Source organism: Pygocentrus nattereri, chromosome 19, assembly GCF_015220715.1.
Source record: "Pygocentrus nattereri isolate fPygNat1 chromosome 19, fPygNat1.pri, whole genome shotgun sequence".
NCBI lineage: Eukaryota > Metazoa > Chordata > Actinopteri > Characiformes > Serrasalmidae > Pygocentrus > Pygocentrus nattereri.
The window spans coordinates 2,483,789-2,508,223 of record NC_051229.1 but is presented as its reverse complement, the minus strand read 5'-3'; the positions used below and the strand labels follow the sequence as shown (position 1 = coordinate 2,508,223).

The 24,435-nt window shown below is 45.3% G+C and overlaps 1 protein-coding gene and 2 non-coding genes across 8 annotated transcripts in view; all 3 read right to left on the bottom strand.

Moving 5' to 3' along the window:
- The window catches only part of eif4g1a (eukaryotic translation initiation factor 4 gamma, 1a), a 52,991-nt gene that overhangs the window by 2,770 nt on the left and 25,786 nt on the right, over positions 1 to 24,435 (bottom strand). For all 6 annotated transcript variants that reach the window (XM_037530958.1, XM_037530959.1, XM_037530961.1 and 3 more), the window contains 25 exons: positions 22,274 to 22,413; positions 21,799 to 21,891; positions 21,597 to 21,675; positions 20,063 to 20,628; positions 19,715 to 19,949; positions 18,619 to 18,704; positions 18,296 to 18,476; positions 16,798 to 16,931; positions 16,210 to 16,326; positions 13,412 to 13,792; positions 12,869 to 13,015; positions 12,497 to 12,733; positions 12,256 to 12,360; positions 11,064 to 11,333; positions 9,375 to 9,495; positions 8,312 to 8,426; positions 7,368 to 7,639; positions 6,559 to 6,680; positions 5,735 to 5,907; positions 3,012 to 3,137; positions 2,551 to 2,632; positions 2,374 to 2,472; positions 2,137 to 2,271; positions 927 to 1,005; positions 567 to 707 (listed from right to left, as the gene is read on the bottom strand). In XM_037530958.1, the coding sequence (XP_037386855.1) occupies positions 567 to 707; positions 927 to 1,005; positions 2,137 to 2,271; positions 2,374 to 2,472; positions 2,551 to 2,632; positions 3,012 to 3,137; positions 5,735 to 5,907; positions 6,559 to 6,680; positions 7,368 to 7,639; positions 8,312 to 8,426; positions 9,375 to 9,495; positions 11,064 to 11,333; positions 12,256 to 12,360; positions 12,497 to 12,733; positions 12,869 to 13,015; positions 13,412 to 13,792; positions 16,210 to 16,326; positions 16,798 to 16,931; positions 18,296 to 18,476; positions 18,619 to 18,704; positions 19,715 to 19,949; positions 20,063 to 20,628; positions 21,597 to 21,675; positions 21,799 to 21,891; positions 22,274 to 22,413 (4,236 nt within the window). The remainder of the gene's footprint in view (positions 1 to 566; positions 708 to 926; positions 1,006 to 2,136; positions 2,272 to 2,373; positions 2,473 to 2,550; positions 2,633 to 3,011; positions 3,138 to 5,734; positions 5,908 to 6,558; positions 6,681 to 7,367; positions 7,640 to 8,311; positions 8,427 to 9,374; positions 9,496 to 11,063; positions 11,334 to 12,255; positions 12,361 to 12,496; positions 12,734 to 12,868; positions 13,016 to 13,411; positions 13,793 to 16,209; positions 16,327 to 16,797; positions 16,932 to 18,295; positions 18,477 to 18,618; positions 18,705 to 19,714; positions 19,950 to 20,062; positions 20,629 to 21,596; positions 21,676 to 21,798; positions 21,892 to 22,273; positions 22,414 to 24,435) is intronic.
- On the bottom strand, positions 5,300 to 5,375 carry LOC119261665. The gene has a single exon (XR_005129157.1). It is a non-coding gene; the product is annotated as a small nucleolar RNA SNORD66 (small nucleolar RNA).
- Positions 8,191 to 8,266, bottom strand: LOC119261664. Its single transcript, XR_005129156.1, has one exon. It is a non-coding gene; the product is annotated as a small nucleolar RNA SNORD66 (small nucleolar RNA).

The following is a 24,435-nucleotide window of genomic DNA, read 5'->3' as shown; positions in this document are numbered from 1 at the left end:
CCAACACCGATCGGATGACTTTGATCTCGCCTTTATAAGTTTATCATCCGTACCTGTGACCGCAGAGCAGTTAGGTTAGTCGAACTGGACGCGCATCGTGGTGTTTGGATCTCTTTAGCCAGGAGGCTCCAGCGTCAGACACCAGAGAACAGGTTAATTTCGTTACATCATCCCACCGAACGGCTCTGTGGCCCCGAGTACAGTTAGTTAACCGTGCTTAAAAGTTCGGCAGTAAGACGTAAACACTTAAAAGCTTTGGCAGAGATCACTTCCAGAACGCAAATCGCTCACATGCGTCAAGGTATGGAGCGCATTTTTATGGCTCAGAAGGCTTCATCCAAAACGGGAGTTACAGCAGAATATTCGGGGCCTCTTTCGAGCGAATCTCCCTGTCTTTAAATCTGATAAATGCAAATGACCTGTTCCGAGAGGCTGTTTGGACCGTGCCTCAAATAAAAAAACACCACAATTAGCATGAACGGGTGGAGGTAACCCGCTTTAGGTGGAAAGGGCAGATTAAGAAACGATGGTGCTTAGGTAGGAAGACTGTAGAAAAAGGTACTCACTGGCTGGCTGCTCCAGTCGCACCATAAGAGCCTGGAGAGCGTAGAGCGCCTGCAGCTCCTTCTGCTCGTCCAAGAGATACTTCTGCAGCAGCTTTGCACGCTGGGAAATCTGCTCTACATCCACCCTGTAAGGGCTTTCAGCTAGAAGGGTAGTAAAACAGAACAAATGAGTGATTCCAGCAGGTCAGAGTTAAGAGACCACTGTTCCTTAGCAACCAGTGGTCAGCAGATATAACTAGAGTACGTGTGTTTGGCTACAGCTAGAGCTGTTGCATAATTAGTCAATAACACTGAATAAATAAACGGGTACAGGTTAGTCCGAATAAGAACGGTGACCGAATAAGACGGGACTGTACTCACAAATGGCCGATTGGCACACTGAAGTCATCAAAACTCTCACAAACTGGTTCGAGGCCACCTGCTGCTCATCAAGGTTTGCCTACAAACAGGACCAGGAAAGACATCACATGACCATATTGTTGAGGTGATGCAAGATCACAGAGTTAGCCAGATAAGCCAAAAGTCAAGCCTGTCCAATAAAGACTGAGGCTAAGATTCCCGATTAATCGAACTCTGAATAAATTCTCACTTTTCACTCGTTATCCAGCAAACTGACAACAGCTACAAAATACAGACAACGCCATACTGTGACTGCCTTTAAACACTGAAGTCGTAACTGAGGTTCAACATTCAGATCAGAGCCTCAAAAACTGACTTCACAGGAGAAGAAAAATAACGACGCAAGGCAATGGATAAATCGGTTATTCCAATTGAGCTGATCATTTCTAACGGTCCTTTCATCAAGAAATGGACATAATATAAAGGAGAGCTGGCAGTTTCAAGATCTTGATACACCAAATTTTAACCTCAAACATGAGACAAAAAAAAAGGGGGCATCTCCACTTTTGTCAGTTTTCAAGTTCTAGAAACACTTCAGCTCCACCCATCTGTCTTGTCGTTCACGTCTAGGGGTGGGGCGTCCAGATTCTTGTTGAGAGAGGGGTGGGGTGAAGCATTGGGGCTACATGACCCTCCAAACGGAGGTCTTTCCAGAGACCCCAAACGGAGATATGAGGGGGGAAAAAAAACAGCAGGACGGAGAACAAGAGACCAAAGAAACCCACAAATGGGAGAATTTTCACAGTTAAAGAACTAGGACATCTACTGTATTCTCATTTAATGTCTAATGCATTATTAACCTGTTCTTCACAATATTTCTAGAACTTAACCGACAAAAAACAGATGCAAGGTTTCGCCCCAAAATGTTTTTTTGAATCGAACGTCAAAGTTTGATACGATGTTAATGTCAATACCGTGATCTGACAGTTCTAAACATAAAACAGCTCATGAGCGACGAAGAGAAAATCTGAACTTCATTTAACTTCGTACGGCACATCTTCACTTATTCAGCGTGCAAATGAAGCCTGGCCTGACGGTGGTCTACAAAACGCCAAGCCAGAGGTTCTCATGCCATACTGGACTCCAACTGCTGACCCGTCAGTAAAGGGAGAACTTAAAAACCCTGATCTGATGTCTGATCCGAGTGACGGGACATAGGGGACTCCTTTACCTCCACCCAGTCGTGGACTCTCTGGTTGTTGGCCTTGTCGTGGATGAGCCGGTCCAGGCTCTTGCTCAGCTCCTCTGCAGTCAGCTGCTTCTTGCTGGGCTTCTCCGACTCCTCTCCTAGGGTGAACTCCATCTTCTACGGAGAAACACACAAAAGAACCCCAAAAATCAGTAAATTACACACCTAGATCACAGCGATGAGGGTGGACGTGCTTAACAAAAAAACAGATTCTAGTACCTGTTCCGTCACAAACTTGTTCACATCTTCATCCTCTGGAAGGAAGTCCTTCCAGTTGAGCCGGGCTTCGTTCCACAAGGCTCCAGCTTTTTTATGACTCTGCACACACAGAAAAGATCATTAGGCAAAGTCTAAACGATTACGTCTGGCAAATAAACAGAATTTGTGCCAACTTACCAGCCCTTTGCAGAGAAGGCTGAGGATCTGGACCAGTAAGGTAGCAGCTTTTCCTAAAGGCAGCAGAGGCTTCGACACCTCCCTACAGAAACAAGACGGTTAGATAATGAGGAGCCGTTTCACTGACAAGTTTGGCACAACCCCATTTTACCCCCACCCTACCACTCGGCCCCACCCGTCTAGGGGTAGGGTGTTGTCCCGATTCTTGTTGAGATAAAGAGGTGGGGAGAAGTTTTGGGGCTACATGACCCTCCAAATGGAGGTTTTTCCAGAGACTCCAAGCAAAGTAAGCAAGCAGTAAGCAGCTTCCAGCTCCACACACTATGCTTACCTTGTGGAGCTGGACTGAAACGTGTGAGAAGTTATTCAGGAGGAGAATCTGGCCAAATCACACATTTAATTTAGTTAATTGATTCCTATTCCTAATAAACTGTGTGTGGTGCAGGGTGAAGGCATCTCACCTGAAGAGCTGACCCATGGGGATTCCTCCCTCCTGTAGCATGGGGGTGATGATCTCAGCCAGGTAGAGCCAGATATGAGGAATGTCGATGGCCATATCATCAGCAACCTCCAAAATCTCCTGAAGCCTGAGGAGCACATGCACACAATCCATTGATTTCTCAGTGTTCACAGAAGGGAAAGGCGTCCAAGTCCATTTCCCACAACACTGCAGAACAGATGATGCTGCCCACAGTGCAATACATCAAAACCACATAGGGAGATCAATAACATGGTTACATGGTTCAATCTTGACCAGCTATAAGACCAGCAGTAACCATTTCAGCACATCTGCATTCACCAAAACAGAGAAAGCCATTAAACGATTATTACACACACACGACTGGTTGCAGCCTCATTTGCATAATCAATAATGCCATTAACAATTAATAAATGTGTTGTAGAGTCTGGTTTGCTGAACCATGATTGATCCAACATTCGAGTGAGGAGATAAACCCCTGTAATTAAAGCTGCTGTTGAGGTTCTAATGATCCATAACGCGTTTCCACCGATTCACTGATCAAATATTTTCATGCGTCACTGCATAATTTGTTCAAATCAGTGCTTTTGCCGGTTTCACCAGTAGGGGTCACTACTGTCCGTCATTACTGAGGTAATGAGGTCATTATTAAATCATTTAGGTCTCGATTATGCAGTAAAATTTCCTGTAGCTCATATTTTAAGCACTTGAGTTATAAGTACTGCACAATACATGTTAATTACTATTGTAACACTGGCCTTTGCAAGACGGACACTGCAAAAAACTGCCCTATGCAAATGAGCCTGCTAACCAATCAGTGTTTCTACTGTGTGCTGTGAGTGCACTGACCAATCACAGCTCCAAGGTGTGTGAATGAATCATGGTGTTCACAGAATCCAATAAACAGGACATTTTTAGGGCTGTAGGTCGACGGTGATCTGATAAACGTTGGAAAACGGCTTTAGGAGTTTAGAAACTGGGAGTAAATCCACCTGCACTGGCGTTAACGAGGAATAATTTGTATGATTACAAATGCAGCATAAAGAATAAAGGGAAATATTTTGGTGCAGAAACCCAGCAACACCTTCCCATCCTGCTCTTTATCAAATACAGGTTTCATTTTTAACTAGATTTTTAATCTTTTAAAATTTGTTTTAATCATGCTTTTAATTTCTATTCTCGTTTACTTAAATGACCAGTTTCTCATTTGAAAGGCCCACTGAATGACTGCAGTATATGAAAGGTGCTCTATAAATAAACTTGCCTTGCCTTGAAATACCAGCCAAAATATTTAGGAAATACGCCAAAGCTCATTTCGATCTCGCGCATCCTTAGAAATTCTGGTCAGAACAATACATTTTTAGTACGCTCTTATCCAGAGTGACCTACAACTGGATCATTTTACACAGGTAGGTGAAGGTGGTGTTGGGAGTCTTGCCCAAGGACTCTTATTGGTATAGTGTAGGGGGCTTGTCCAAGCAGGAGATTGAACCCCAGTCTACAGTGCAGTAGGTGAAGGTGGTGTTGGGAGTCTTGCCCAAGGACTCTTATTGGTATAGAGTAGGGGGCTTGTCCAAGCAGGGGATTGAACCCCACTCTACAGTGTAGTAGGTGAAGGTGGTGTTGGGAGTCTTGCCCAAGGACTCTTATTAGTATAGTGTAGGGGGCTTGTCCAAGCAGGGGATTGAACCCCAGTCTACAGTGTAGTAGGTAGGTGTTACCCTGTACACTAACACCAACCACAATAGTAAGGCAAGCCAATCTTTAACCACGTCAGCGTTAATCAAGGGGTTTTAAACGGCCCAGATCATTAAAAACTGAAAAACCAGCCTGGTTCGATACCCTGAGCTGACAGGACGTGACATGCCCTTGAGCAAGACACCTAACCCCCAACTGCTCCCCGGGTGCTGCCACCGCTACGGGCAAGTGTGCTCACTGCCCCCTAGTGTGTGCGCGCGTGTTCACTAGTGTGTATGTGGTGTTTCAGTTCACAGATGGGTTAAATGTGGAGGTGAAATTTCCCCGTTGTGGGACTAATAAGGGATATCTTAAAAGCAACGATAACAGCCTGATTAATTCCAAGAGATAGAGGTGCGTCACGTTAATTATTTATGAACGTTAAATTAAACCACGACTATCAGAAGCTGATGAACGTACGATATTGGCCCTTTAACAGAGCAAAGAGCATCACGATCTGTAGCAGCATTAGAGCAACTTGTTTTATAAAATCAGTTACATATGATCACATTTCACCAAAACTCAGAGAGAAAGCTCCTCAGTTCCTCATTCCCATCAGTGTAGGTCAGTGGCCCAGACACGTGGCACAAAACGGAGGTCATCACTGGAGCATGTTCACATTGCTGAGCATTAGGCATTAAATTTAAGCAGATAGAACTGGAATTAAATTACAATAATCAGGCAGTTAAGATGTAAACGGAGCCATTCAGAGCGGTTTGGTGTGAAACGCTCTGTTCTAGATAAACTTACCGAGTCAGAACTGTTCACAGTGGTGGTGATAGGAACCAGACGTCCACCTCTAAAAGCTCCTCACAGAACATCACACAGAACTTTTTTCAACCCATTGATGGTAGAGAGGTTCATGTAGGGTGTTTGAGCAAAACTGGCTCCAAAGAAACCTTTGTGGTTTTGTGTGGTTACTAAGCTACGTCAGCCTCATGACCCCAGTGAGGGTTAAACCCGGCTCACCCTTTGTAGTACTGCTCAGTCGACAGGATGCCGGCGCTGAGCAGCTTCTGCAGCAGGAGACCCATGTGCTCTCGCGCGATGGTGCTGCGCTCCAGAGTGGACTCCACACCGCTCCGCACAAACAAGTACAGCAGAGACGCGCTGTTCAGCTCCTGCACACACTGCACCGCCTCCTACGGACACCATGAGAGAAGAAAGGAGGGTTAACAAGAGGAGCACAAAGAAACTAAGGTTACATTTATATTAGAAGGCCTGACGGTCAAGCTCTGACCCCTCTCTTCATAATGACCTTTAAATGTGCGTTAGGCAAGCAAAAAGCCATGAGAACACAAAAGGTCTTGCAAAAGGCCCAAGCTTACTTAACGGCAAGAAGGAGCAGGGGGAAAATTAAAAACACCACATTTTCATGCTCATTTCTAGCATTAGAAACACCTCCCATCTACTGAAAACTAAGCAGGAGGAACAGCCGTGTCGTCTGCCATCACAGCGATTAGGGCTGCAATGATTTGTTGTAATGTAAACCAATTATGACCCTTACAGCCCATTAAAACTTTAACCCATGAGGCGGAAAAAAATATCGCAAAAAATATTTTCTTTAAGACAATCGTTACAATATTCACCACAATTTACTTAACTTATCCCATCAAGCCCCATTACCTGCCTTTGCCAAGCCAGCTTAAAAAAAAGGGCAAAAGTTTTCCCCTTCTAGGCTTTTATTCTGCCCTTGGATGAGTCAATAATCGAAAAAAGCCCCATGATGTGTGCGTTAAGAAATGTGAAGCCCCCCCCCCTGCAATGTTCAAAGGCACAGTGGTGGTGTTTACCTTCAGGTCATTGATGTGGAGATACTCCTCAATAATGGCTGTCGCCTTCTTCTCCACCTCCTCTTCACTCAGAGCTGGTTTAGCAGGAGCAGGAGGCGGCGTCGGAGCCGCTTCACGCTTCACTACAAAGCACAGAATGAACGAATAATGAATTAAAACCATGCCGCTGCCCCAGGGGTAGTAAAGGTTTATAAATAAATAAATAAATAAATAAATAATAGTATTTTAATTATACTGCTACTTGTTGCACTTGCAATGTAGCTTGAGGGCTCATGTTCACACTACAGCCTTTCACGACAGCAATACCATAAAATAGAGTTACCAAATATATTGTGTTGCCATTCCTTGGTATTTCCCAAAGCTTGGACAATTTAAGCCAAAACAAACCTAAAAATCAGTCATGAGCGTTTTCAATTATAGTTTTAAGGTCTGTGGCCAACAGAAATCCAGATTTGTGAAAGATGCATCACATTTCATACGGTGCCCTCATGTGGTTTGAAAAGGAACTACAACAGAAATATAGCTGACAGTTCATTCTTGATGAAGTTCCACCACTAGGGGGTGCAACTGTGACCAAGAACTCAATTCTGAAGGAAATGATCTGGTGATTCATGAATTTCCACACCACTAAAATTTTGGTGCAATTCAGAAACTTTTAAAATATAGTATTTACACTGTAGTAGAGTGTATGGCTGAGATTCTTTCTTAAGTCTAATCAATTAGATTCTAAAATAAATGCAGTTGCACCATCACGGTCAGATCAACGCCTCTGCACGCCTCTGGCGATGGTACAGAAGGAGTCCCCTTACCAGTCTCTTTGCTTCTGGCTCTGTCTCGGCTGCCCCGGTCGTCGGTCATGCTGGCCACACGGCGCACGGGGTCAGCGGGGCCGCGGCCCTCTCCTCCGCGAGTGCGCTCCTCGTTCTCCCGGCTGAAGCTGCGCTTGGTGACGGGGGGACGGTTCCTGTCGAGCGCTCGGTCTCGGTCCTCACGGCTGTCTCTCCGTTCAAACCGATCAAAACGATCGCCCCGATCACGATCGCTCCGGTCTCGGTCACTGCGGTCCCTGCTGGAACTGCTCCTGCATGGAAGAGGAAAATAAAGGAGTAGCTGATTAACCAGTAACTGATGAGGTGATTTTAATAGCCGAGAACACAAAGGAAAACAAAAAGACAGGTTTTAAAAAGAAGAATACAAAAAAACTAAGTAAATAAATAAAGTGTGATCATCCAATTCCAGTCCTGGAGAACCAGAACCCAGCGCAGTGTAGTAATACCAGCATACGTTTGTGTATTTAATCTAAACAGCTAATTTAAGTCTCTTAATATTTGCATGAAAGATTAAATGGCTTAAATACCAACATGCATGCTATACCAGGCAGCAGAACCTGGAACACACACTGGGTTTGTAACCGCATGCTTTAGTGACTGAATTTACATATGCATGAGCAAAATTTTGCCTGTTTTTTTGCTCCTGTAACTTTGCCCCCATCTGTCTTGACTTGAATGGAGTGCATCTGAGCCAGAATCACCAAACTGCGCTGGATTACAGCACCACAAGCCCTCCAGGCCCAGAGCTGGACCCCAGATTATTTAAATCTGAAAGCTACACAGCCCGTTTTACTGCTCGTTTCTCCTCAGTTCCTCAATCCCATCACTACAGATCAGTGGCCCAGACACGTGGCACAAAACAGAGGTCATCAGTGGAGCAGGCTGTTCATGTGGGAAGAAAAGGGCTTTTTTTCTGGACTTGCCTGTGAGGAACCCTGCGGTCAGCATCCACAGAGGAAGAGGAGGAGGTGGATGAAGGTGCAGGCTGCTGCAGTGCAGAGAAACGGTTCAGGGTGCTCGTAGCCGGCCGGCCAGAGTCTGGAGGGGAGAGAGCGAGAGGCAGAATGAGGACCAGGTTTACTGCACATTCAGATTAGAGTCATTTTGTGATTATACTAAAACACTAGCTCTATTTTTTGGGGATAAACTTATTGGGTTTCACCAAATGTGTAACTTGCATTCCTGTCCAGTGCAGACAAACAAGGCTAAGAACAGTCAAGATTAAAGTCAACACAAGTACAAATATACAGTCACACAAGAAAAGAAAAGTATAGGGCGAGTTTGACAGGCGTTCATCTAATGGGCTAAAACTAAATCCTCAAAAGCTGAATTTGCTGCATTCAATGCCAATACAGTAGCTGATTTAGCCTCGTTTACCACTGCACAAGTCTCACTGCTCAAAGGAGAAATATGATGGCAGAATAGCAGCCACTCTTACGACAGCCAATCGTCTGAGTTGATGTGAAGGCACCAGAGCCATTTTAACAGTCCATGGTGGAAGCTTTGATTTCTACTGTACTAAAAACCCAAGACATGAACTAAAATTTACAGTAATAGGACAGTCGCTGCATCTATTTCTACCCACAAACAATACATCTACTGAAAGTGGCTGTCGATTAGTCTGTTTATGCTGTTGACAGACAGACAGGACAGACAGGACAGAGCAGCACTATAGTAGAAGATGCCACGTAATCCCTCAGACCAGAATATGAAGTAAGGCAGATTTGACAGGCCACTAAAACTCAAACCCTACAGCAACCAGTTAATGTGATGGCCAGATGATCTATAAGATCTAAGATATATGATCTTAAGACAGCAGCCAAGACCAGTTTGCTTTAGGTCCTCAGGTCCCCCACATTTTGCTCTAACTACACTCCAAGAGCTAGGATGGAACAAAAAACCTTTGAGGGGCTGTGCTGAGAACCAGTGCTTCAGGCGTATAGAAGCTGCCTTAGGAATGAGTGTCGGATGTCAGTGTAACTGTACCTGTTCCCTGCTCTGCGCTGGGTTTGGCTCCGGAGCCTCCGCTGCTGCCTTTGCCCCAGCTGCCCCATGAGCCCTTTCCTCCAGGGGCCAGGAGCTGGTTATTGAAGTCCAAAGCACCAGGCTGGGAAAACAGAGCAGGAGATTAAACACTGAAAAGGTACAAGACAGACATGAATAAGGCTCAGTAGGTAAAATTGGCCCAAATCTCATTTTTATTCATATGCGACATGTTATATGTCGGACTGAACAGCAAGAAAAAAATAATTCCGATTCGGGACACTGAAATTGGACAGGCATCCGATATGTGGCAGTGTGACCGTCTGAGCAGCGAGATCAGAACTCGTGATTTACGCCAGTCCTTAGCGAGCTCTGGCACCTATAGATTGACATCTTGTACGCACGTCTTGTATAATCTGGATCATCATATATGGAAATGTGCACAAATCATTGCTTTTATTCCATAAACTGCACTACTTTCACAAAACTACACTGGATGGTGCAATACGGTGTATATTAATGTGTATATTTAGAACCTAATGTGCATTTTTTTAGTATATATTTTTGTATTTAATGTATTTTTTGTATATTTAAGTACGACGAGGGAGCGACACGCCTACGACTTTGACTGGCCTTCACACCTGTGCCAACGTGATGCAACAAACACAAATTGATCGGATTGTAAAAACAATCAAGACGAGAAATATTCAAAGGCTACAGTCAAAGAAAAGTTAAGTCTGAAAACAGTGGTTAAAGAAACCAAGGACTCTGACCAAAGAGGCCAAACAACGTGCCCTTTTCACAGCGAGCTCAGCCAGCCATCAGCACTTATTAGCTCCTGTGATGCAGGTGAAGATGAAAAATCTCCCGCAGTGACCGTTTCTGTTGGCTCCCTTTTCACTGTTTACCTCTGGAAGAGCCACGTGAAGCCCTGTGCTTCGGTTTAGGAGCCGATCTGCTCAGACTGATGTCACATACAGGTCACGTGTAAAAGAAAACAGCCTAACCAAAAAAATTTAATAAAAAATTGGGTTTGGTGCATCAGATTTGGGCCACTTTTACCCTCTGTGTGAAAACGGCTTTTAAAATCTTCCAACACGAAAGATCAGGTTTGGTGGTCGGTTCATTTAGACGAAAACAGTTTCGTGCTATATAAATTGAGATGAACACCATTTTAGACAGAGTCTATTCACAAAGCACCTCCGGAGCGCTGATCTAGAATCAGTGTTTGTGAAGATGACCATCATAAACTGATCCAAGGTCAGATCTAAATCTCTCACTGCTTTGCCCTGGTGTCGTCTGAAAGGTCTGTGCTCCAAATCACACTGACCAGCCGTTACGACTTTAAAAGGCGGCCTGGCTGCAGTTTCAGTCTTTCAAGTCTTGGGGGTGTATTTACATTTACTCAACGTTTGGGTGACTATCAGGTGACTAGTGTATGGCAGCAACATCAGCCTTGGCAGCACCAGCGCAGAACTACAGTAAAATTTAGACACCAAAAGGTGTCTCGGCTGACTGAGCAACATTCGGGACAAGTCCCAAGTTAGATTTTTTTGGTGAACCATTCCTTTAAACCAGGTCTGGACGTTTGATTTACTAGCTCGGAAACTGAATTGAGCTCATCAGGAAACTTGAAAAGTTTTCAAAATGAGAGTTTAAGAGTTTAAGCTGCTGATGAGCTCGAGGCCGTACCTTGGTGATCTTGCTGAGCCGGCTGGTGTCGATGGGTCTGCTTTTGGTGCTGATGGGCACCGTGTTCCAGCCCTCGTCCTGAGGCTGGCTGTTCCGGCCACCCCCGGAGGAATGCGGCCCGCGGACCCCGCGGCCTTGAGCAGAGTCCTTTTTGGACAGCAGCTGCTGCTGGACTTTAATCTGCTCTCGGTGCTCCTCCAGCTCGGCCTCTTTGTGGATCTGGTCGATCGTCTTGGGGCCCTGATCTCCTCTCCTGGGAACCCAGTTATTCTATTGTACAAAAGGGGGACGGTTACAGTTACAGAGAGAGCAGCTAAAAAACAACCATCAGCTTAAAAAGCTGTCAGACGTCTATAATGTTCACAAAAAATAAACCTGCACACTTAAATTATGGTACTTCATGGGTTCTTTAGCAGAGAACGGTTCTATACAGAACCATTAACACTTCTAACCCTTCGTATGATTACTGGAGTCTTTGCACTTTAAAGAGTTCTTCATATTGATGGAGAACGTGCTGGAGATGGTTTTATGTAGAACGTTTTGAAAAAGGTTCTACCGTTACGAGGTCAAGCTTGTAACAATAGAGGAACCATTTATGATGCTACAGAGAACCCTTTTCAAGTATGTTTCTAAATGTTTATGGTTCTATTCTCCATCAACAACACAAAGGGTCCTTTGCATGATTAAAGGGTTAAAACAAAACTTTAGCAGTATTAAAACTACAAGTTGAAGCAGCAACAAGAGAACCCTTTAAAAAAGGATCTAAATGGAACCATCTACAGCACTTTCTCCATCTGAAAAACCCTCTCACAATGCAAAGAGCCCTGTAATCATGCAAGGTCAAAAGACTTGGCTTCTCTAAGGAACCCCTGAAGAACCATAATTAAGAGTGCATTTTTCGTAATTGCTTCTTTTTCTTATTTATTTGATTGTGTTCCGTCATAAAAGTGCTCTAACAAATTTTAGTAGTAGTAAAACTGCAAGTTGCAGTATAACTGGCAGCAGTAGAATTAACAGTAGAACAAGTAGAAATATAACTGGTAGCAGAAGTGACGGAAACAGCAGCTGCATTAATGGAACAAATCGAGTGATGGAAGCAGTTTTATAAACTGTAGTACTAGTATTACAATTAGAAGTAGCATTAAGAGCCAAGAGCTGCAGTAGTAGTATCATTAGAAGTAGGAGTATGTACCCGTCTGAGGTCCAAAACATCTTGCAACATGAAGCGGATCCTAGAGGACGTTTTCCTCTCCTTTATGATTTTCTCCATTTGGTTGAAGTACTGGTCCATACGAGGCTGCACAGAAAAACAAACCGTGAATCTTACTTCTAATTCTAGTTAGCGTGACCCTCATTCTTTCGTCTACGGACTTTAACCCATATTCTATTAAGTAAAGGTGTCCGGTGATGCTGTAAATCTGAGTATGCGGTACCTTGGCCTTCTCAAAGTCCAGGTCCTTGCCGATGGTGGACAGAAGCCTGCAGAGACACTCCAGGCTCTCCTCATCGTGGTTCTTCAGTAGTTTCACGATGCAGTCGTGCATGATCGGCTCCGTCAGCATCTTCAGCTTGAACAGCTCGCCGATGAACTTGATGTTGCCGAGGGAACGGCGACGGGCTTTATCCTTCGCGTCCTCCAGCTCCTCCTTCAGACGCTGGCGCTCCTCGTCCTGGAGGAAGCAGGAGGATTCGGTTAGATCGGGACGGCACATATTGCAGCAGGCGTTTTAAACGTTAGCACTGCATGCGCGGTCAAACGGGTGTTATAAGCTGGTTATTAGGCGCACACGTTCGAGATGAAGTACCTCTTTTGCTGCATCCAGCTCTTTCTGCTTCTGCTCAAAGATCTCGTCGTCATCCTTGTCCTTCTCAAACTCCTTCTGACAACGATTAAGCAGCAGTTTGCGGAAATTCACAGTGACTCCCGGTTTGTCTGTGGTGGGGACCTTGAGCTGGACACAGGAAAACAAAGATGTCAAAACTACCCAACACCCACAAAAGAAAAAAAAAAAAAAAAAAAAAAAGTCTTAAATATTGGGGTAGTTTAAAATTACTTAATTTGAAAGAAGGAAGAAAAAGTAGGAGAGAAAAAAGGAAAGGAAAACACGAATAAGAAAATGAGCAAGAAAGTGAGCGGAAAAGGAGACAGAAAGAACAAAAAAAAAAACAAAAGGAGAAGAAAAAGGAGAAAAAGCAAGAACAGAAGAGAGGTAGGAACAGGGGAGCAAGTAAAAACAGAAGAAAAACCAAGAATGAAAAGGGCAAGAAAAAGTGTCAGGGAAAGAGGAGAAAGGAAGAATAAGAGAAAGAAGCAAACGCTGAACAGAGAAAATGAAAGAGTGTCTTACCCCCATAAGGCAGCGGCACATGTTGGCGTAAGCTACAGAGAAGTTGGGCTCTGAGATGGCTTTCTCGAAGACGAGGTCGATGACCCCTTTCAGTCTCTCCTCCGTGTCGATGGTCAGCTCGGTCACCTGCTTCATGAGCTGCTGGAACATCTGTGGGGTCAGTTTGTTGAGGACGCTGCGGACGCGGCGGAACAGCTCCTGCGTCTTTATCGCCTCCAGATCCTCCTCTTCCTCCGCTCCGCGTCCGCGGGACTTCTTCACCGACGGCTTCCACGCCTTCTCCGCCTTGTTCAGCTGGATGTCGTCGCTCAGCGACACGGTGGCGATGATTTTGCGTGGCTCTTTGCGCTGACTCTGCTGAGAGCGGCGTGGGCCGGGAAGCTGAAACCAACCATCACAAACAAAACGTTTACAGATCTTCATCGTTTTAAACGCAAGACTTCAGGCATCACGGCTACAGGCTTCCACTACTCCTAAGTTACACCAGCCTAAAGAATTAAAACGTCACGACACCCGACAATGCTTGGCTGGTCGGCTACGTTTGGGGTGGGAAGGTCCATAAAGACAGCCACACTTACACCAATCGGGCGTAACATTCTGACCACCTCCCTGTTTCTACGCCCACTGTCCACTTTATCAGCTCCACTTACTGTATAGCTGCACTCTGTAGTTCTACAGTTACAGACTGTAGTCCATCTGCTTCTCTGATACTCTGTTACCCTGTTCTTCAGTGGTCAGGACCCCCATGGACCCTCACAGAGCAGGTACTGTTTGGGTAGTAGATCATTCTCAGCACTGCAGTAACATTGATGTGGTGGTGGTGTGTTAGTGTGTGTTGTGCTGGTCTGAGTGGATCAGACTGCAGTGCTGCTGGAGTTTTTAAACACTGTGTCCACTCACTGTCCACTCCGTTAGACACTCCTACCTTGTTGGTCCACCTTGTAGATGTAAAGACAGAGACGACAGCTCATCTGCTGCTGCAGTTTGAGCTAATCATCCTCTAGTCCGTCATCGCTGCCCACAGGACGCTGTTGGCTGGATATTTTTGGTTCTCAGTCCAGCAGCAACACTGAGGTGTTTAAAAACTCCAGCAGCACTGCTGTGTCTGATCCACTCAGACCAGCACAACACACACTAACACACCACCACCACGCCAGTGTCACCACAGTGCTGAGAATGACCCACCACCCAAACAGTACCTGCTCTGTGAGGGTCCATGGGGGTCCTGACCACTGAAGAACAGGGTAACAGAGTATCAGAGAAACAGATGGACTACAGTCTGTAACTGTAGAACTACAGAGACCAGCTATACAGTAAGTGGAGCTGATAAAGTGGACAGTGAGTGTAGAAACGAGGAGGCGGTCAGAACGTTAGGCCTGATTGGTGTATTTGTTTGTGAAAAATAAGATGCTGATGAGTTGGTCATCCACACTTTCATTGTGTGCAGATTTTGGCATTTGATGCCTGAATTGATGTCCTTGATGACATAACACTACTGCTCAGGCTGTGTTACTACTAAAGGGGCGGAGCTAAACAGCTCAACATTCCTTCCCCACCGGCCACAAATAAGCACGACAGACCCTGATCCAGTCAGTCAGGAGGCCATAACATGTTCACATCCGTTTGTGGTAGACAACAGCTATGTTAGCTTCTTGGCTAACAGCAGCTGCACACCGGTCACCCCCGCTGACCCAAACCACCCCAGTTACCTACACTTCCTTGCTACAGACCAGTGTGTACTAGGTTGTGGGAGGTATAACTGCCGGACGCTTTCTCTTGCATTTGCTTTATTACTGTTCGTGGTAGATGGTTCAGCCAGCCTGTTACTGCCCACGTTAAGCCTTGGGTTCAAGACACGACCAAGTCTTAAAGAGATTATAAAAAGAACTGCCATCTCACACCATCAGCAGATGTTTTGGCAACTAAAGATTAGGCATCACAGTACTCAGCTTTTCAGCTGTTGCCGAATCGAACTGGCATGTTCTCCTGTTACTAGGAGGCGCAAATAAACAAACAAACAAACATGTAGAGAAACAGCAGCAGCCGCTACATGTTTAAATGAGAGTCATGGACTTAAAAATGATCAATTGGTATTTTTAGAGCTTTAAAAACGCACATAAACCCGGCTGTGCCTCAAACTCGGCTCATTAAAAAGCTTCGCTCCACGCGTGAGAGACTTTTCATTTACTTGCTATTTTTTCTTTCGTGCTCCGTTTTGGCTGTTGCGGGAATTCAGTGGGATTCAGTTGATCAGTCCACACTAGATTTCACTCGGGTGGAAAAATAACTTTTTGATAAACTCTGACGGGTCTGAAACAGGACTGGGGAGAAACCCGAGTCTGCGCCGCTCACGCACTCCTCTGTTCGCTCTAACTGTCGACTCGGTCGGACCCAAAAACCTGCAGACCAGAGCCGACCAGCTCAGACTCGGCCAGACTGAGAATCGGGGGCTAAAATCAAGGTAAAATGTGTGCAGTGTGACCCCAGCTTCAGCTCCTTGGCTGAATGCATCCCACTGCTGCCAACCATGTCAGGTACCTACACCTTTTAGCCACAGATAAACGTGCAGCACTGAACTTTGAGTATAGTTATGACCCGTTCACTTGTTTCATTTCAGTTTATGGTTAGTAAGCAAGCTGTTTTGCTGACTAAACTAACAGTGCAGGTCTTCACTAACCTTCCAGACCAGCTCTGACCACGTCCATTTCACAATGTGACACAAACAGTGAATGTATAGTGTGACTGAGGCTTAAATGTGACCTCGCTGAACGGTCACTTTGATGTACAGCGCAGCTTACCAGTCCTCGTCCACCTCCCGGTGGCTGTCTGCCCAGGTTAGCGAATGAGGGTGTGAAGTCCGGACCACAGTTCATCAGCCGACTGGGGTCCAGGGGCCGCAAGGGAGTTTTATTTGCCTGTATAGAATGAAAGCAACGGTCAAGTATTAAAAACTAAACTAAACTAAAAATAAAAAGGTTGGTTACCGCATACGGCATTTTTTTTTTGGAGGTTTGTGACCAGACAGTGCACCAGAAAAACAGCCTCGTTTTAACTTGCGCTTCTTCAAAAATAAACCATAAAATAGATTTAATGTAAGATAACGGGCTGCCATTAAAACGAGCTACTTTACTATACAGTTAACTCGCAACAGCAACACTACGAAGAGCAACTTTCACACGAGTAGCAGTGTAAAACCCTGTACTTCAAAACAGTGAACAATAATTAATAGATAAAATTAGGAGTAATAAAATAAAAAGTAAAAATCAAAGTAGCAATTTCTCTTAAGATTTCACAGGCTGTCTATAACTGGTCTAAACCCATCATGATTCGGTCAGTTGCTCAGGGTTCTAGATGTAAACAGCGTTTAGTCTGAGCGCGATTCTCACCTTGTCCAGCACGACTTCAGTGATGTGCGGCAGACCCTCGGGTTTGTGCATGCTGGCACTGATGAACTGGAAGCGCAGCAGAAACTCCCTGTCGTACCGCTTCTTCTCCTCCGGATTAATGGGCTTCCAATGTTCTGCAGTGGCAAAAAAAAAAAATTATTATTTTTTAAAATTCCCTGAATGCTGACGGCTACAGTCGTGTATTTTGGCCACGCCCCTTTTCGCACTGAACAGTGACCGTATAAACAGAGTCGTGAAGTCTGAGCGCTGGTGAAGACGCTTCCGCTTTGCATTCCTTTCTAATTTAATACATTCATTACAAACCATCGCCGCCGACAACCTGGAAAGCACAACGCTTGAACTTCATAACTTCAGTATTTGATACGTCCTTATTCTGCTTTAATGACCGCGAGCATTCAAGCTGCAGGGATCGAGTAAAAGTGTCTGATCCACCCGGGAGTCTGAACAAGAGCTTCACTGGAAGAGATCAGACTAAAAACGATGTGAGCTTGTATAACAGGTTCAACATAACCTTCGCAAACTTGCTTCAATTGGTGACCCGTAAACAGCCTGTATGTGCAGAACCTTGAATATCTTCATTTGGTCACAGCCTTGTTTTAAAACGTGGAGAATTCCACAACTTTGCTGTTTAGTTCCAGGTTTAAATATGTTCAGATTATTGGGCCCCCACTGCAGGTCCACAGACGTCACCCTAAAATTTAATTTTAGGTTAAAAAGACCCCCAAACGGCCTTCGTTAAAGCCATAATACAATATATTTGCTACAGGTACTTACGGAGAGTCACCAACCGAACAGGAATAGCAGAGATCTATGCCAAGGATTTTTTTTTTCCCCCATACAAATATTTAGCAATTTATTTAAACATTTATGAATTACTGTTAGTGTATTTTTTTATTGTTATTCATAATTTCTCTACATCTCTGGCACAGTAACCGGTAAATGTATATTTAAAATACAGGCAACATTGACAAATGAAACTGCAGAAAGAAAAACAAATGTCCATAAATACAATTTCTGCAGTACTGTTCATTTTTAAACTGATCGAGGGCGCCGTCGACCTAGAGAGTTTAAAAAAAAAAAAAGATAAATAGCCTTCATGACGCTTCAGGGAAAATTTGCACACACGGTAACATTTAATATCTAAAACCCAGTCCAAACCACACACACTCCTGCCAATCATCCTCCCCCTTTAGGAGTAGCATATTCACCTTTCTAAAGCTTAGGACTGCTCATCAACTTGGCGAGCATCAAGAAAATGAATGTTCATCATTTAACTCTAAACTAGAGTTTAGATTATGACCTGGATGAGCACGCCAGGATTCACAGACTACACTCGAGGGCTTATTGTGCCCAATGAACAGCCTCTAACACTCATCAGCTCCAACATTATAATGCAGTTGAAGTCATGTTTGGCATCTGAAGTTTGCTTTTAGTTTTAAATCAAGTGGAAATTTCCAGATTCCCAAATCTCCCTCACCCTCTTTATACTGATATTTCTGCTCCACAGTCTTAGTGGCCTCAGGCTCTACATTCTCCATGTCCAGCTTGTCCTCCTTCTCCTCCCATGTCTCCTCAGACTCCTCTGCGGTCGGAGCCGGTGGCTCTGAAGGCTGGACCTGAGCGGTCACGGGTTCAGGAGCAGGCTCTTTCTCCTCAGGCTAGAAGAGAGAGAACATTCCAGAAACTGCGTCAATGCACCTGCCTCTCTCAAAGGCCTCCGACTTCTGTACATTTAAGCTCTGTAGCCAAAAACCTTCAGGAGTTGGCAGTCCTCCGTTACACCTGAGAAAAGGCACAGACCTCTTTGAAGGCATCTAGGAGATCTCCCACATCTTTGTTATTCAGATCCTTTAACTTCTTTTTCTTCTTTGGCACGGACAGGGCAGCTAGGGAGGAAGAGACGGCTTAGACAAACTCCTGAGAAGAAAACTAAAGCTCTGGTGATCTCGCGGACATGCGGGACAAACTTTGTTAATGCCAGAGTTACAGGAAGGAGTGTGTAAATCAAGATTTCCACGCGGTCACTGACCGACTGACTTCTGCAGATTTATTTTAAAAGCATAGGATCCACACAGTCGCTCTGACAGACTGTAATACACTACAGGAAGCGTAGGGGGCGATACGGCTTCTACTGTTTCATTTAAAAAGCTCTATAATGTTCATATGATCCACACAGTCGCTCTGACAGACTGTAATACACTACAGGAAGCGTAGGGGGCGATACGGCTTCTACTGTTTCATTTAAAAAGCTCTATAATGTTCATATGATCCACACAGTCACTCTGACAGACTGTAATACACTACAGGAAGCGTAGGGGGCGATACGGCTTCTACTGTTTCATTTAAAAAGCTCTATAATGTTCATATGATCCACACAGTCGCTCTGACAGACTGTAATACACTACAGGAAGCGTAGGGGGCGATACGGCTTCTACAGTTTCATTTAAAAAGCTCTATAATGTTCATATGATCCACACAGTCGCTCTGACAGACTGTAATACACTACAGGAAGCGTAGGGGGCGATACGGCTGCTACTGTTTCATTTAAAAAGCTCTATAATGTTCATATGATCCACACAGTCGCTCTGACAGACTGTAATACACTACAGGAAGCGTAGGGGGCGATACGGCTTCTACTGTTTCATTTAAAAAGCTCTATAATGTTCATATGATCCACACAGTCGCTCTGACAGACTGTAATACACTACAGGAAGCGTAGGGGGCGATACGGCTTCTACTGTTTCATTTAAAAAGCTCTATAATGTTCATATGATCCACACAGTCGCTCTGACAGACTGTAATACACTACAGGAAGCGTAGGGGGCGATATGGATGTTTGATTAGAACATTAGTAAAAACAGACCAAAATAAATATCAACTGAACATGGGCACTTACCTTGCATAGTCGTCTCCTCAGGAGAAGCTTCTTCTGCTTTCGCCTCGACCACCTCCTGCACCTCCGGAACAGCGGGGGCGCTCTCCTGCACTTGAGGAGCTTCAGGTTCAGCCACGGGTTCTGCAATAGCTTCAGGCTTCTCTTCAGGCAGCTCTTCAGGGTCCTGAGGCAGACCGTTGGGCACGGGGGCCTCCTCGGGCTGCTCCACAGGCAACTCTGTCTCTGGCTTTGCCATCTAACGGTATCAGATATAGAAAAACGAATGAAAGTGAAACGACACCCCATAATAGTCAGAGTTAGAATTATTTTATATACATAACAATAAGACGGTCCTGCTCATCCGATTACCTTCAGAGGTGGGGTGGGTGTGGCCTCAGCAGGAGCTTCATCACTGCCATTGGTTGTGGGAGCGGCAGCATCCTCTGGGGGCGTGGTCGAAGCAGCAGAAGGTGCAGGGGCGGAGTCAGAGACTGGTTGTGCCTTTTCGGGCAATGGCTCTGGCTCCTTCTCCATTGGCACCTCAGGCTCCACCTTCTCAACAATATCACAAGGCTGCTCCACAAGAGCTACTGGAGGCTCAGGCTCAGTGGGCTCCTCCTGCTTTTGAGACGCAGCTTCAGGCGGAACAGGTGCGTCCACGGTGTCGCACGTCTCAGACGTTGGCGGGGCGGGACTGTCCGCTGGAGGAAGTGATGTAACAGCAGGGGGAGGAGAAGGAGAAGCGCTGACATCAGGGCTGACGTTGTGAAGCGGAGGAACCGACGCGTCACTCACAGACGGAGCAGGCTGGAGATCTGGCGCGGCTTTAGGCTCGGCAGCGAGAGGAGCAGCTACAGCAGCTGGCTCCGGCGTCTTAGAAGGAGGTGGGGGAGTCGAGGCGGCGGCTGACGGAGCCGCAGGCTTCACGCGGTCATCTGGAACACAGAACAGGTGCGATTTGAAGACAGGGTTCCAACAAGGAACAAAAATCCCATTTGCAATTAACTTCCATATAATTCAATATCGATAATTGTCTAAATTAATTTGGTAAAGCTCAATTTTACTTCAGGAATAATATTTTAACCCTGTAGAAATCAAAGCTCATTCTGAACTTCTAGCCCAGTTAACCCTTACCATTAAAATGCATCCCATGTCTGGACTAAGATGTGTAACGGTTCAGAACCAAACCCAAAATTTGTAGTTTGACAGCCTACAGTACAGATGTGAACACCAATTTTTGAATCTCACCAAGCAATGTTTACTTTGTTTACATTCAGTCCAACTTCCTTCAAAATAGTATACTTCTATGTAAACACCTCAATCGGAATAGCCTAGTCCGCTGGGAGCTATTCGGAATACACTATCTGACTGATCCAGGTGGGTAATCCTGTAAATAACCCGTTAAATAGAGGAATAACATCCGTGTAAACGCCTGTATCCGATTACATTCCCTATCGGAAAGTTTCAGTCCGTTCTGCATGAGCGTCGCGTCACAGTGAGAGTTTATCCCGTTCAACACGGCGGAGCAGAAACTGGTCTGCAGAGGAGACGAAGTTCATGCTCTGATCTTTAAAAGACGGCGGTGGGACGGACGTCCAGCTTATGCGTCTCAGAGCACGACGTCTTCCTCTCGGCCTTCTTTAATAAGGACGTGTGAAGGACGTTTTCCTGAGTCTGACGTCATTTTAAAGCAGTTAAAAACACAATCACTGCTCACTGCTGCTCATCTCACTCTGACTGGACTCACGTGATGCTGGTTGTCATGGCAACACCTCCACTAAGTAGATCCTTATGCATACATGTGATTTTGGATCTGATTATTTGTAGCTTTGTTTTATCACAACACGTACAACCTCATAGCCAAGTATTAAAACAAAAGCGTGAAATACAGAGTTTTGTTTACCAGGTCGGATCACAACAGCGGCTGGTGGAGGTATAGTTTCACCGTTGGTCTGCACTGGACCTCCTTCAGGGCCTACAGACTAAAAGAGAAAGGGGGGGGGGGGGGTTTGGTTAGTTTGTGTTTCACACCAATTACTTAATCTACGGAAAATTCAAACAACACAATGTAAACAAAAAGACGATGCCACAAGCAATCACCTCACCTGAGGTGGTGTGGGCGTAGATGTGGTTCTTCCACCAGACATGATCTCCTCAGTGATGTCACGTCCCCCCTGATTGGGGTCTCGTATTCTGATCTATAGGACACCGGCAGAAGAGCTCCAATTAGATCTAATTAAAAACTATGGCTCGGCAAAATGGTGGGTTACAGTTAAGCTACTTTCCCCTCATAACTAGAGCTATAACTGAAGACAACATATCTTGGACATACACCAATCAGGCGTCATGTTCTGACCACCTCCCTGTTTCTACGCTCACTGTCCACTTTATCAGCTCCACTTACTGTAGAGCTGCACTCTGTAGTTCTACAGTTACAGACTGTAGTCCATCTGTTTCTCTGATACTCTGTTACCCTGTTCTTCAGTGGCTGATGAAGTGGACAGTGAGCGCAGAAACGGAGGTGCTCATAATGTTCCGCCTGATCAGTTTATACATCACTTAACTACACCTGTCAATTACCTGCTTGCGCTCCCTTTTGTGCTGCTGGGGTGGGGCTTGTTGAGGGGGCGGGGCCTGTTGCTGCTGGGCAGGGTTCATTATAACAGGCGTGGCGGTGACGGAAGTCTGGAACTGTGCCTGAGCGGGATAATATGCTCCAGCTGGAGGAAAAAAAAGAAGGAAAAAAAAATTTCAGCTGCAATCTCAATTCGACATTAACACCGTTCACTTCCACTAGACAGGTCCTTTTAAGCAAAGTCCACAATGCAGGGTTGCCCAGCTGTCGTTTCAAACCGTGCATCTGCCAATTCAGAGTGATTTTGCCAAAAAACAAAAAACCCTTTACAAACAGCAAAACTTCTTAAGACAGAAGAATGTTCCCACCTGCATCATGGATTCATCCACATGCAAGTGGCAAGGTCAAATTAGAGGCTTAAATTGGATCAAAATAAGGTGGAAATAAACTGGATCCATAAACAGCTACAGAAAAGAAGCATGCACAAAAAGAGACTCATGACTCCAACTAATGACGCACGAGGCAAAACGACACAAACGCAACGCTGGAGCCTGCTCAGTCCAAGTGAGCAGGCCTGGATGTGTCCAAAGTGGAAGCTAAATTAATGCTCACATGTTTTGATGTAGGTTTAAATAAAAGAATGGCGACTGTTTATAAAGCGCTTTTTAAAATCAATCAAAATTCAGTTAAGTTGGCCTGTGTCAAGTTGAAGCCTATTATTAGACCATTATTAGCATTAATATAAGTTAAGCTGACATTCATTTAACAACTTGTGTAACTAAACTCAGACTTCAAAGAGCCATACATATTTTTGCCCAACCGTGAGGCGCCGAGGAACCAATCACAATCCAACTGTAAGAGGGGGTCAGAGTTTCTGACCGGCTCCTTCAGTCTGAGAGGAGCTGAGACCCCTGAGCAGAACGTTCTGCGTTCTCCACGTCAATAAGAGTGAATCCGTCAGAACTGAGCAGCGGGATTTTCATCAGCAGTGAAGCTCCAGCAGTTCAGAGCGTTCGGCGCTGGTTCCACAGCACTGGATGATCTCCGAAATCCCACTGAAAGAGCCGTGAGAGCAGCGACGCCCGACACGCTCAGTCCAGTCTGGGATGAGTTTGACTGTGGTGTTGATGTCGTCCGTCCAGCTGGAGGAGGTTCAGACTGAGACCATGTAGAATTACATAATAAACGTTATGCTCATTTACACCGTTTACAGCTCACTGCACTGATCTGTGATGATCTACAAGTGAAATCAGTAATTTTGAAATTGGATGAATCTTTGAGTGACCCTGTATTTCAGCGTGGTGCCACTTGAGAGCAGAGAGTAGAGTCCAAGTGTCGTAACCGCTTCATAATTTAAACATTTCCTGATTTCACTGTAAAATGGTGCCAATAGTTCCACAGGGCAGATATAATCTAGATCTTCTCTAACCTGTAAATGCTCCTCTTCAGAGCAGGCTGAAGAAACTGGCACCACTAACACCTCAATGACACAACAGATTACAAGATGCTAACGAAGCACCTAATCTGCCATCGCACACTCGTAGCTGCCCCCCTCGCGTCCATAACAGCCTCAACTCTTCCAGGAAGCGTTCCACAAGATTTTGGAGAGTGTCTGTAGGAACGCGTCTCCGTGCCGTGAGAAAGCACTAGTGAGGTCAGACACTGATGGCCTGGCTCACAATTGCTGTTCCAGTTCATCCCAGAGGTGTTCAGTGGGGCTAAGGGTCAGGGCTCTGTGCAGGCCACTGGCGGTCCTCCACACCAAACTGGCCATTCCATGTCTTTAGGGCCTCAGTCATGCTGGAACAGGAAAGGCTCTTCCTCAAACTGCTGACACAAAGCTGGAAACAAATGCGTAAAATGTCTTCGTGCCGCAGCTTTAACATCACCCTTCACTGGAACGGAGGGGCGCAATCCCTGAACAACAGCCCCAGCTCATTATCCCTCCTCCACCAAACTTTACTGTTGTCTCTGCATTCCGGGAAGGTAGTGTTTTCCTGGTATCCAGCGAAGACTCATCATTCCAGAGAACATGTTTCCGGAGTCCAGCAGCTTCGCTTTATGCCACTTCCAGCCGACTCTCGGCACTGTATGTTCTTAGGCTTGTGTGCAGCAGCTTGGCCATCAAAACCCCCACCACGAAGCGCCTGATGTGCACGTCATGATG